The 13,323-nt window shown below is 41.1% G+C and overlaps 1 protein-coding gene across 3 annotated transcripts in view; it reads left to right on the forward strand.

The window, feature by feature from the left end:
- Positions 1–13,323, forward strand: part of ANTXR1 (ANTXR cell adhesion molecule 1) — a 243,333-nt gene that overhangs the window by 56,312 nt on the left and 173,698 nt on the right. For all 3 annotated transcript variants that reach the window (XM_068565029.1, XM_068565027.1, XM_068565028.1), the window contains exons 4-8: positions 763–844; positions 1,405–1,438; positions 2,718–2,797; positions 5,349–5,417; positions 6,850–6,930. In XM_068565029.1, coding sequence (XP_068421130.1) covers positions 763–844; positions 1,405–1,438; positions 2,718–2,797; positions 5,349–5,417; positions 6,850–6,930 — 346 coding nt within the window. The remainder of the gene's footprint in view (positions 1–762; positions 845–1,404; positions 1,439–2,717; positions 2,798–5,348; positions 5,418–6,849; positions 6,931–13,323) is intronic.

A 13,323-nucleotide genomic window follows, 5' to 3' on the forward strand; every position in this document is an offset into this window, starting at 1 on the left:
CACTTTCTTGCCCTTTTCAGCACAGTATGAAGCTATTTAATTGACGGGAACATGAACGTGGACATCTTACATCTCTGAGGGAAAGGTCCACAAAGATTCTAATTGGTCCCCAAACCTTCACGTTTCCCACTGCTATCGGACCCTTTCCCAATACCATATCCCACTTCCTCTTCCTGCCCCACTACCACCTTGAGCAATCAAAGTAAGAAAACATGGGCACCAGCCCACAGAAAACACTCTTGGTCGTCCTAGAAAGCATAGATTGCCTGGGTCTTTATTTTCAAAGCTGACTCCATGGTTTTCTCTGGCACAACTCTTCTGGTGGCAGCTTGCTCCAGACGCCTGCCCCTCCTGCCTGCGGTCCTTGTGGTGGCCTTGCCCTGGGTTCTTAGTACCCCCCTTTTTCTGGCTCACATGAGCCCTTTGAATCTTGATATAACGTTGCCTAAGAAGACAAGTCTTAAGACTCGTTTCCAACGTAGAATGAAAACTTTGTCCTGTTCAGGGAATGGAAATTTTTCACCTGCACATGGAGATTCCTGAAGTGTCCTTTCCCTCAATCCTTGAAATCTCACTTACTCTACACTGTGGCCGACCCTAAATGGATAATTTACTAGAAAGACTTTCCAGCTGATAGGGTTTTGGGGGACTGTTTGGGCAATATAGACTATCCACGAAGATAAGAAGACTAAAGCATGTGACTATCAACAGCCAAATAAAAAAATGCTCTAATAAGACTAACAGGGTGTCTTTGGATTTCAGGGAACAGATCCGTCAAGGCCTAGAAGAACTCCAGAAGGTTCTGCCAGGAGGAGACACTTACATGCATGAAGGATTTGAAAGGGTAATTTTAAAAGAGTTTTAAACTCCAAAAAAAGATTGTGATGTGGAAACATCAACACGGGGATGGCTGATGAGACGAGACAGACATATTAAAGGAACTGAGTAACACCCCATGGCAAGAGTGAAAACAATTTTCCCATAAGTGTGTACACGATAACTCCATCCAAAAGAGCCGAATACATGAAATTCCTTCTTCCTTCCCTGACACTGATGAAGGGTCTCTTAGCTAATGCTTGGCCGGCACTCGTGAATCATGCCACACACAGGTCCCCTCTATTCCCAAGGTAATCTTTTCTATATATTTCTTCAGAGGTTGAGACAGAATTGCAATGACTTCAGTCTTCAGCAAAACAAGTCCCAGTCTATGAGAGGAAAGATATTGATCCAGGGTAACTTCAGATGAACATGATCCATTGATATTTGAGTGAAACCTGAGTGAATTACATAAAGAATCAAGACTGACCCAAGACTGTGGATCCAACACCAGGTCCACTGCCCCCTATGGCATTTGTAGTAGCAACAGTGGCTGTATGTCTAATGGCTCTTTCATATGTTTTTCAGGCCAGTGAGCAGATTTATTACGAAAACAGTCAAGGTAAGACTATATTCCTAATTACCATTATGAATTATTTAACTTTTTTTCTGTGTTTCCTTCTGAAAAAGTGCCTCAGTAATTTCATGTTTGAAAAGACACAGGATATTGCCTCTAATCCTTAAACACACACTCCGTCACAGAGGAGGAATGCATAGAAAGATGGCACGAATGAGGTCAAATTCGACTGTCCTGATGATTCCAAAAAAAAAAAAAAAAAAGTTATGTAAAAGTAATTAAGATCTCATTATGGACTACAGTCTGTAATGCTCATGAACAGTTTTGCATGTTGAATTCATTAAGTTAATAAACACTTGGAAGGGTTAGTGAAGTCTTGGATTTTTATGTCAAATTTAATTTTCTTGTCCTTCTCTGAGCTCCAAGCCTCTTCATTGCTGTGACTGGATACGATTTTAGATTAAGATACCAGTTTGGCTTAAACTTCCCTTCATTTAAGTGGAAAAAAAGGAATAAACTGTACTTAATAGCATGCTTAGCACAGAGAAATAATATTTATTATTATTATAATTTTAGTTATTATTACTATTACTACCCTGTCTTTCATGGGTAGCATTTCTTTATCTGAAGCAAATCTCTTAAAAGAGGTTCAGCATTAGAGCGGGGATTTTCCTCCCAGGCCTGTAGAGGTGTCCACATCCTCTTTCACTCTAAACTGCAACAAATAGGTCAGACCCAATATCAACAGCAACACTTGTTATTATAAAGCCACCGTCATCGATGTTACTGGAAGTTTCAAAATCGCTGAAAGAATTCTAATAGGTTTTGCCAACTGCAAAACCAATACTTTCAGTAATACTTCCAGTCAGCTTATAAGTCATGATGACTGCTACTCTTTGCCAAACTCTTCAAGGGATGTTGCATATGTGGTCAAGGACAGCATGTGAGAAGGACCCCCGAAAGGCCCAGGTGGTCGAGTTTGCCCTCGGGCCTTGGCGAGAGTCATGTGGACTGTTGCTAGGAAATAGTCACGTTGGATTCACTGTAGCTACTCCCAGCTATCAGTCCAGCGACCATTTCACCAGGTTTGGCCTTTTTTTTTAAGAAAGACTTGGAAACCCAGAAACAAAACATATTCCCCCTTAGAGTCTGTCCCACATTCTTCTTCGTGCCAGAGCTACTTCCGGTCCCCAAAGAAAAGTTGTTGATTCTCACAGTACTGACCTTGGGTGGTGGAGCTGCGAAGAGACAGACGCCCAGGGCTGAGAGGGGGTTTCCCTTGGTGCAGCGGGATGAACTGAGTGGGTCTGTGTTGTTTGAGCAGGATACAGGACAGCCAGCGTCATCATCGCTCTGACCGATGGGGAACTGCATGAGGACCTCTTCTTCTATTCAGAGAGGGAGGTAAGCGACCGCCCGGCCTATGTCTGACATGGAAACAGCGCTTCTTCCTTCTGAAATGGGCTGCGGTCTTTCCACTTGGGCAAAATGTTAAGTGTTCTTTGTAAAGTCCCTGGATAAAATAGTGTCCCATACGTGAAAGATAACAACCATAACTCATTTTTAAAGTGAATCTTCATGTCTCACACCTGGGAGGTATTTTTCCCTTTTCCACAGATTTGCATATTACTCTGTGTTTTAAGGGACGAGATATATCTGCCATGCCTTTCTCGAAAGCAGTGTTGAAATACCATATGTAACTTTTCAACAAATCCATTGGTACTATTTTTCCTTCATTTCTACTAAAACCAGGAGGGAAAAGAATTACTTGAAATATGTGAAAGCCAATTTTGTCAAAATGTAGTAATCACTGAAATTCTTCCTCTAAGAACCAAAGCTGAACATTAATTGGGGAAAAGTAAATTGTAATCTCTCCTTCAGTATTTCTTTTTTCCTTTTCTTTATGCCCTTACAAAGCACTCCTTAAAGCAAGTGAAGGAATCCTCTCTAAATGAAGCTTTCAGTTTATAAAGAGATTCAGAAAAAGAGGTTTATCTAAGAGTTGAAAAGTGATATTTATATTTAGGAAATTCTTTCCTTTCAAATTTCACATTTGAGCTATATGTATATGTGGCCCCAGGAAACCAGTTCACCATAGGAATGTACTGAAGCCTCATTAGTGACAAAGGCTCATTCAGGCCAAGTTAGAAAGAAACACAATAAGGAAAGAGACAGGCAGTGATGGAGGGAGATGCCAGCCTCTGGAGGAGGAATCGATCAGAGAATTACGCTTATCTCAAGGTCTTGACTACTATTTAATTTAAGTTCAGCTCCGCAAGCAAGAAATTGATATGCATTCATTCATTCATTCATTCATTCATTCAGTGCTAACTGAGAGCTTGGCCTGTATGGGCACTTTGCTAGACACTAGAAACACACTGGTGAGTAAGACACAGTTGCTGCCTTTATGGGCTTTACTGTGTAATACTGTTCAGCTTTTTGAAGCCTCTGTTGGCAAAGGGCGTGAGGAAATTAAGTAGATAAACACATTACTGACCCCCTACCCTAACTTGTACAAAATTTACAAGGGGGAAACCCACAAGTAAATATGACAGAGGCTCCCTGAGCATCCAGGAAATAATATATTTCTATACTCTACAGTTGAAACTGACTGTATAATGGGAATGCAAAATGGCTTATTTGGATGCTAAATAACCGTCAACTAAAGTAAAAACCCTAATAAGGAAATAACTGAATATAAAATAAATGATAGGTGTCAGAGGTTTAAAGTAGAGGTTAGTAGAAAAGAATTTTAGGTATGGCACACACAAACTTGGAAAAATATTTGCAGTGCCAATGCCAATAGGACGAAGGTGTCTGAAAAAGAAAGATAAAGCTCAAGATATATAAAGAAAATGAGCCTTTCCATTTTTGATAATTCTATATAAAGCCCAACTAGAGGAGAGAAGCCATAGAAGTCATTGCGGAGAAGGCTGGGGCTAGACTGTACCTAAAAGTTTATTTTATCCTGAAAGCAGCAAGAAATATTTCTAACATGAAGGAAAAAAGATGTATGTTTCTGCCCCTTCTAAAATTCAGTGTTAGTCACAAGTGGGTTTGAGTACTAAGAGAGGGGGAAAAGGGACGTGATTCAAATCAATATGCATATATTGAGCACCTACTATATGTTTACTATCAATGATTTATTAAGTTTCTACTGTATATACCAAGGATTTCCAATTTTTGTTTTGTCTTCTGAAACAAAGAACCTGGAAGAGCCTGTCATAAATCAGATATTAAAATCAAGCCAATTTCTGGATATTATTCATTAGGTTGCTCTCTCAATACTTACTTGTAGATAAAGTCATAGGTTCACCCACTCAAATATGGACCTTAAATCCCATACCACTGACCCAGTGTCTTCTTTGGGAATAAAAAAGGCCATATTCACGAAGGTGCTGACATTGATGAGTATCTGCATTGTTCTACGCCTCATGTGAGGAGCTCTGCATTTATTTTCTCATTTAATCTCCAAAGTACTTTACAGAGAAAAGCCAAGCGTCAAACCCAGGTATGCTGGATTCCAAAGGTCACATCTTTTCCGATAGAGCACACTGCCATTACAAAGGAAGAACGTATGTCAATAAAAATCCATCAGAGGAATAGAAAAGATAATCATTTCGCCAAAATATTTAATATGACTTATCTTAGCCTATAGTATCCTTTTCCTCCCCTCGTCATTCGAAGCTTCTCATCAAGACTCTACTTCTGTGGATCTTCCTCAACACTTCCCATTAGACTAATCACTCCCCTCACATCCACCATATTGCATTAGAATGTGATGTTCACTGGAGAATTGGCTCTTTGGGGACAGGGATTGCCCTCTCCCTTGTGGTACCTGGCATATAGTAGGTGCTCAATAAATACCTGATCACTGCAGTTAAGCTGGGTGATCCAAAAGGAGTACATTTGCCACTGCTTCTCTCTCTAAATGTCTTTTCTTTCATTGGCCCAGGCTAACAGATCCCGAGATCTTGGTGCAATCGTTTACTGTGTGGGTGTGAAGGATTTCAATGAAACACAGGTATGAGCATGGATTTCCTCAGGTTTGGGAGCCTACTCAGCTTGTGAATGATAGAAAACATGCAGTCACTGCAGAGGGTGCATCAGCAGCATAAATACCCATTAGATGGATGATTTTTCCAGAAATGCTAAGCAGGGAGGGAATTATTGGATGGGTGAGGGATGTGAACCTATTTGCTAATGTGCTTGAGGGTCTTCAATGCAGACCATCCAGGCAGCATCTTTTTTGGTTGACTTTCTTAGTACATGTTAAATTGCCAGGAGGTCAAAATAGATCGAAATTAACTTGGAAAACTTGTTGGTTTTTTTTAAAATTTAATTTGATAAATCTGATTTTCTTATTTAAATGGCAAACATCCCTTTTTTCTCATTAAAGGTGCAATGCATTTCAATACCCCCCAAAATGGAAATAATTGGCCAGTGGGCAAAAAATGTATGTCCAAGTGTTCACAATAAGCAAATTGTAAAAATGTGTTAGCAACCTAAATAGCTGTTCTTCAATGTACTTCAGAGTTTCTTTTTGTTCTAATAACATTGACAAAGTTCAGGATATGTTGTTAAATGAATAAAATAGGGTTACAAAACAGTATGGGAATAGTATGAGTCTACTTTTTAAAATAAAATGTGTATATTTGTATAGGAAAAGTCTGAAAAACTATATCAAATTAACAGTAATAGAAAGATGATGGATGGATGGATGGATGGACAGACAGATGAATTATTAATAACTTTTTTCTTTTTATTTTAACACTCCTGGTTTTTTGAAATTTCCCAATGATTGTGTATTACTTTTACAATCAGTAAAAATCCTGGCACTGACTGACTGTGGCAATCACAGCACTAGACAGAGTTTGGGAGTAGAAAATCTCCGCAGATCGTTTCTCCTTTCTCCAGTCCTCTGCTCCCAAAAGCAGGAGCAACCAAACCAATCGCAAGGCTCCTTTCCTCAATGAGCAGTTTGGGTGAAAGATAAGGGTCCCCATTCATTGGGCTCGCCCAACACCAAAGCTTGAATTTATTTTTAAAGTTGCTTTGAAAGGAAACTTGAGTCTGTTTGATTCGAATATAGTTGCCAACAGAAATGTGGTTGAATGGGAGAAAAATAAGCCAATGGCCTGCCCCCAAATCCATAAATACATCAACCCAGGCCAAATGTTCATCTAGCTGGGCAATCTTACCGCTGGTCCCAAGGAGACAAGTATTAAAACAAATGTAAAAGCTGGAACCGACCCTCCGGACCCGCTCCAGAGAGTCCCCTGGTAATCTCATTATGACTGAGGGCTTCTCAGTGAGGTCCCTGAGCCCAGGCAAGCCCTCAAGTTCCTATGGGTTTTAAAAGGAGATGGAGGCCCCTGGACCCAGTGGCTTTCCTCAGTTCTCCACGTCCAAGCCTGACACATCTCCGTGTGTGTTTGTGTTTGCTGTGTCCTCAGCTGGCCCGGATCGCCGACAGTAAGGATCATGTGTTTCCAGTAAATGATGGCTTCCAGGCCCTGCAAGGCGTCATCCACTCAGTGAGTAGAGCGCTTCCTCTGAGAATGGATACCCGGGCGCTTTCTGCCCCCTGACCTGCTGTAGATACCCCAATTCTATCTCAACTAAGGCTGGTGTTCTTCTACATTTCTTTGTATATCTTTATATCTGTCGTGTTCCACGTCTCCATCCTGCCGTTCACACGTGTTTCTTTTCTCATTCTCCTGTGCCAATTCTTTACCCTACAATGGAAAATTAAAAATGGAAAGGAAACTTGCTCTGGCAGCGAGCCAAACTTCAGGCAGTTCTCATACCGGAAGGACTGCAGCCGATGCTGTGCACTTGACCGACCTCAGCTTTCCCAACCATGACTGCTTTCTGAACATTGCAGGCTCAGCCTGTATCACTTGGCCATCAGAGGCACTTTCGACCAGTGGTTTTCTATCTTGGCTGCCCATTGATGATTATCTGAACAGGATTTTTAAGATCTTCCCAGGTGATTTTAATGGAACCACTGCTTTAGATCTATAATCCCCAAATATGAAGGTTTCTTTTTTTCATATTAAACTTTTATTCATTTAATGAATGGAACTTACCTGGAGTCACAACATAGATTCTTTTTTTTCTTTTTTTCTTTTTTTTTTTTTTTCGTGGCTCATTTGTTTTTTGGTTTTTTGGTGTTTTTTTTTAAATAGTTGATTTACAATGTTGTGTTAATTTCAGGTGTACAGCAAAGTGATTCAGTTACACACATACATACAGACACACACACACACACACACACACATATATTCTTTTTCAGATTCTCAGATTCTTTTCCCTTGTAGGTTATTTTAAGGTATTGAGTATAGTTCCCTGTGCTATACAGTAGGTCCTTGTTGGTTACCTATTTTATATATAGTAGTATGTATATGTTAATCCCAAACTCCTAATTTATACCTCCCCCTGCTTTCCCCTTTGATAACCAGAAGTTTGTTTTCTATGTCTGTGGGTCTATTTCTGTTTTGTAAATAAGTTCATTTTTTTAGATTCCACATTTAAGCAGTATCATATGATATTTGTCTTTGTCTGGCTGACTTCACTTAGTATGATCATCTCTAGGTTCATCCATGTTGCTGTAGATGGCATTTTTTCATTCTTTTTCATGGCTGAGTGATATTGCACCCTCACTGTAAAATATGAGGGTTTCAATGTTCCCCAGAGTTTGCACCGGCACCAGCCCTCTTTTTCATCCCATCCTGGTTTTTTATCATCCCTTTCCTATCAGTGAACAGGACCTGGCTTCCTGGGCCTCTCTTTTCTACCATCCATCCCCAGGCTAGGCCCTTGGTCCAGCTGGAATATTGGAGGATGCTAGTCTTTGAAGCCTCAGCCAGAAGGCCTGTGTGTGTGCTGCTCCTGTAATAAAGTCCAGGGTTGCTGAAGCCTCCGTCCTTAGATTTGGGGACCAGGCAGACAGACAGTGGTTTCTCCAGTTGGAGCTTCAGACTTGGGGTCCAGGATGCAGATTCAGAGCTCAGAGGACCACTGTCCTCTTAAGATGTCAATGGGGTCTTGATCCAGGGTTACCCATCAGGAGCTTGGGATCTGCCCAGCTCCCGCAGACTGACCTAGGAAACCTCCAACCTGGATGTGCCTCAGGCTCCCTCTCCCTCCTTCCAAGGTTTGCTTAGAACCCCAGCAGAGTGGAAAGCAGAGTGAGAAGTAGGAACTTTGGAGCTGGGCAGCCCAGAGCTGAAAGGCTGCCCCAACAGCTTACCATTTATAGATCCTTAGATGAGGTATTTCGCTTAGTTCCATATTTGTATAAGGGATTAATGACAAGACACATGTCGTAGGCTTGTTTGAGGATTACAAGAGCTAACACTAGTGAAAATACCTAATATTTTTCCAGGCACATAATCAGTACTCAAGACATATGAATTATTTCCTCTTCCATGTCCCTTCACCATCATATGAGAAACCTTAGTGTCAACTTCCTCCTCACCCTCTAAGTTTTCTTAAATATGCATAAAAGTCACCTGGGGAATCTTGTTTGCAATACCCATTCCCAGGCCCTATCCCCAGGAGCTTCTATCACAGTCAGTATGTGATGGAGCCTATGAAACTGCATCTTTTAAATCTGCACGTTTTAATCAGTGCCCCAGGTGTTGTACTTTCACAATCTTGATATATGTGACCTTACATTTTCAGAACTGTGAAAAATAATTCCACCCCAAGTTGGGAGTTCTTATCCTAAATATGTCCATATGACAGTCGTCTTCTTTAAGATGTGTTTGCGAGGAACACAAACACACTTAAACCACCTTAACCAGAAAGTGAAAATTATTGAAAGGATAGAGAAGTTATCAGTGCCAATTATGGATCCCCAGGTGAGGAACCCCTACTGTAAATAACTTCTGGGGTCAGTGTGGCATACTTGACAGTATAAGTGACAAGAGATGTAATAACCAGGTAAAACAACACCCAAATAGTGATTTAGATAGACAGTTAACAGCAGGATTTGGGCCTGATCATGAATCCTGTGGCAGCTCAGAGGTCTACTGTTCTGGACTGGAGCCTTCATGAGAAACTGGGGTAGACCTGAATTCCTAAAAGACCAAGGATGGGTGGTGGGTAGCACCAGAGAAGAGATGGCATGACCTCAGCCCAAAGACTGGAAAAGAGCAAGCATATTTTTAAGACAATAATAATACCTATCTGTCTGGTGGGAGAGTTTGGATAAAGGAGTCAGGAGTAATGGGAAATAAGCAGAGACATTGGGTTAGAAGCAGATTGATGAGAGCCTTCAAGGAATTTTGACTCCAACTTAGTGTAATCACTGAAACATTTTGAATGTCTAGCAAGTAATATTTAAGAATAGAATCTGATGACAGTGTCCCTATATATAGAAAGGAGACTGGGGAGGCCCAGAGGCAGGAACCCAGGCATGAGGCTACTGCAGAAGTCCTTTCTTCAGATGGCTGGGTTTAAACAGGGACAACTCTTACCTGTTCAAAGGTTCTTATGAGCCATGTGCCACATCATTCAACAGTTGGTTCCTACCCAAATAATTTGAGTGTTTTTATCTGCATAAATTGCTGTTGTCCTTGAGTATTTCAACCTTAGCAACTCACCCAAGCTCAACATGAGCCCAGATGTTTGTAAAACTCTCCCTAACCCCCAATGGAAATCACCCCAAAGATGTTTAAGAAATTTTAGTGAAACAGTCTTCCAAAAGGGGGAAAAAATAATTTGAGACTCCAAACTTTTAGCCGAATGATAACATTCTTGTGAGCTTTTATCTGGGAGTTATGCTGGTGGTTTCCATCCTTCCAATACTTGAAACCCATGTTTATCGCAGTTGTTAATTCATTTGCCTGGACAGAAAAACAGGGACAAGCACAGCACAACTCGTCTTTCTCGACTCAGACAGAACTAATTATGGCCTGAAAGTTGGTTAACTAATTTTAAGAAGTAGGTTCATTTTTCCTTCTGGATACTGAAAAGAAAGCTCTTGTTTCCTCCCCCCTCCCCCCGCCACCCCACCATCTAAAGCATCTATTCCAGCTTTTTCCCATGGACGTTGTTTTGTGGCTGGTTATTTTCTCATAATAAAGTAGGACTGGGTTTAATTATCCAAAATAGGAGTGCAGAGCAGCTTTCAAAAGCTCAAATAGTTCATGAAGTTTTAGACCCATGGTGACCTTCTTTTTTTATTGAGGTGTAGTTGATCTGCAATATTAGTTTCAGCTGTACAGCATAATGATTCAATATTTTTATAGATTATACTCCATTTAAGGTTATAAATTATTTGCTATATTTCCTGTGCTGTACAATATATCCTTGTAGCTTATTTATTTTATACATGGTAGTTGTACCTCTTAATAGTGACCTTATTTTTAAATCCCCAATCAAGATGCAGGGGCTAATATTTATTCATTCCTCTAATACTCATCGAAAACCTTTTATGGTAGACTCTGGCCATTTGGTTATAAGTAAGCAGGTAGACACCCTATCCTGGTGGAGCTTACGGTCTGGTGGGAGGGACACATAAAAACAAGTCAATAAATAAATATGTATAATTATGTGATACCATGTGACACATGGTATATAAGAAGTAACATATGACTGAGGTTAAGAGTAAAGTGGTTGATAAAGAACTCAGGCTCCTGTGCAGAGATAAGCTGAAGGTGAAACAGAGTTGTTCATTGAAAGAGCATGGATAGAACATTCTTGTCAGAGCAGAACCCTAAGATGGTATATAACAGAATGAAAGAAGAGTAGGGCTTGGATGGAAAATGACAGAAGATGAAGGAAGCAGCAAGCAACGGCTAAATCATGCGGAGCCTTGAAAACTATGCTATTTTACTGTAAGGTCAGTGGGCAACCATAGCCAGATACAAAGTCTGACAATGGAACAATCATGCTTGCAATCAAGACTCTCAGGGAATCTAGAGATCATGGCGCTTTATCCAGCTCCCCTTTGGATAATGAATAAATAAACACTCAGGACAAGTAGTCATGAGGCCTGTGAAGAAGAAGAAAAATTGCTATGATTTACTGAGCATCTTCTTTCTACCAGCTCCTCTGTTAAGCACTTCCACAACCACTCTCTGAAGAGGGACGTATTATCCCCATTTTACAGGTGAGGAAACTGAGGTGCAAGCAGTTAGATAAACTGCCCCAAGTCTGCCCACTCATAATGGTGGAGGAGGGAAGTCTGGGTCCAGAGAGCCTGCTGTTTCCACAATACTGGGCTGTGAATGTCTGAGGAAGTGGAAAATCACCACTGGATTATCAGAAGCTGATTATTCAAGGCATGGATACATCAAGTCCCCGGATTCTCTGCTTCCTCAATCTGATTCCTGTGTTTTGGTCTTTTTACTGTTCCTCAATCCTCTCTACTTCAAGGAGGAAGTACTTATGTTTCAGATTTGCATAACATGTTATTTTTCAAAGTGCCCTCACTTGTTTTCCATTTTAATCTCCCATCAGTGGGACATAGGAAAAAGGCAGAAAGAAATCAATGCCTGTAGATAACTTATTTGGGGGCCAAACATTGTTCCTTTTTCCCATTTAATATTATCCTGTTTAAAAATCACAACAGCCCTAGGAGGGAAATATTCCCATTTTACAGATGAAGAAACTGAGGCTCAGATACCCTGCACAAGAGTACACAGTTCTAATGGGGAGATCAGGGTTGGAACCCAGTTCCATGACTCCAGAGCCCAGGCTTTCTCCCACCTCTATTTCCTTAGGAAGGTAAAAATAAGAAAAGTCATCATTTAGTGAATTCTTAGGTGCTAGACCCTGTGAAAATCACTTTACATAGTCATCTCATCAAATTCTCACCACCACCATTTAATGTAGATATTATTACTCCTTCTAGAGAAGCAGATACTCTAAGGACAGAGAGATTAGCTAACTTGTCCAAGACTACACAGCAGTGGGCAGTGATACAGAATAGACTCAGCTCTGTCTCTAAGGCCCATGACGAGGTGACCATAGTGCTCTAGTGAATGATGTGGGTAGGCCAGGAAACAGCTCCATTTCAGAGAAGGGGACCCTGAAGACCAAAAACGTGAAATGACTTGACACAGTGCACACAGTTATAGCAAAGGCAAGACCAGAACCCAGGTGGGTTCTCTGATCTGAGTGCACCATGGGTGGGCAGGAGAGCTCTTTGCCATTTACTATATTAGGTGGAGAGTGCCTCTGAAAAATCTCAATTTCTGCTCAATGGATGAAATTCCATCATCATCATGAGAAGCTGGCAACTTGACACAGGCTGAAAGGAACGTCTTCCCTTCCACACTTGCTCAGGACTCTACCTCGGAGGACAGAATTCCTTCTTGTTTTTGCAGAATTCGGTTGATAGAATAAGACAAAATTTGGATGGTTGGAAGATTGGAGCCCTTTAAGGCAGTAAAACTGTAAAGGAAGAAACTATTCCTTTGCCTTTTCTTATTGTGGCTTCCTCGGGGAATTTCCACTGACCACAACTGGTGAATGTAGCGCCAGCCCTCAAGTGAAAATATGAAGCAAAGGTCCAGCGAGGCTCCTGGGTCTTTGTTTGCCTTTTCAAAAGTGCTGCAGGCAGTGAAATGGGAACCTACATGAAAGCTGGGTTTGGATAACACTGAAATGGGTCTGCAGCTTTGAATCCCAACACTTGGCCTGGTTACCATGATGCCAACTCCTCCTTCCAGCTGTCCCCACTTCTTGTGCAATCAAGGGCGGTACCTGGAACCAGGCACACTGTCTCTGAGAAGGAGAACCCAGCCACTGGCACCAAGCCATCTCCATCTAGGAGCATTTCCCTAGAATAAATATTTAAGCCTGAGTAAGGCTTCCTATTAGTGCGAGGGTGAGTCAGCGCCTAGCGCTTTCTACATGTTTGATCAACAATAAACAAGTATTGGGCAAATGTGACTATATTTGCAAGGATTTCT

The sequence above is a fragment of the Eschrichtius robustus genome, chromosome 15 (genome assembly GCF_028021215.1).
Source record: "Eschrichtius robustus isolate mEscRob2 chromosome 15, mEscRob2.pri, whole genome shotgun sequence".
NCBI classification, from domain to species: domain Eukaryota; kingdom Metazoa; phylum Chordata; class Mammalia; order Artiodactyla; family Eschrichtiidae; genus Eschrichtius; species Eschrichtius robustus.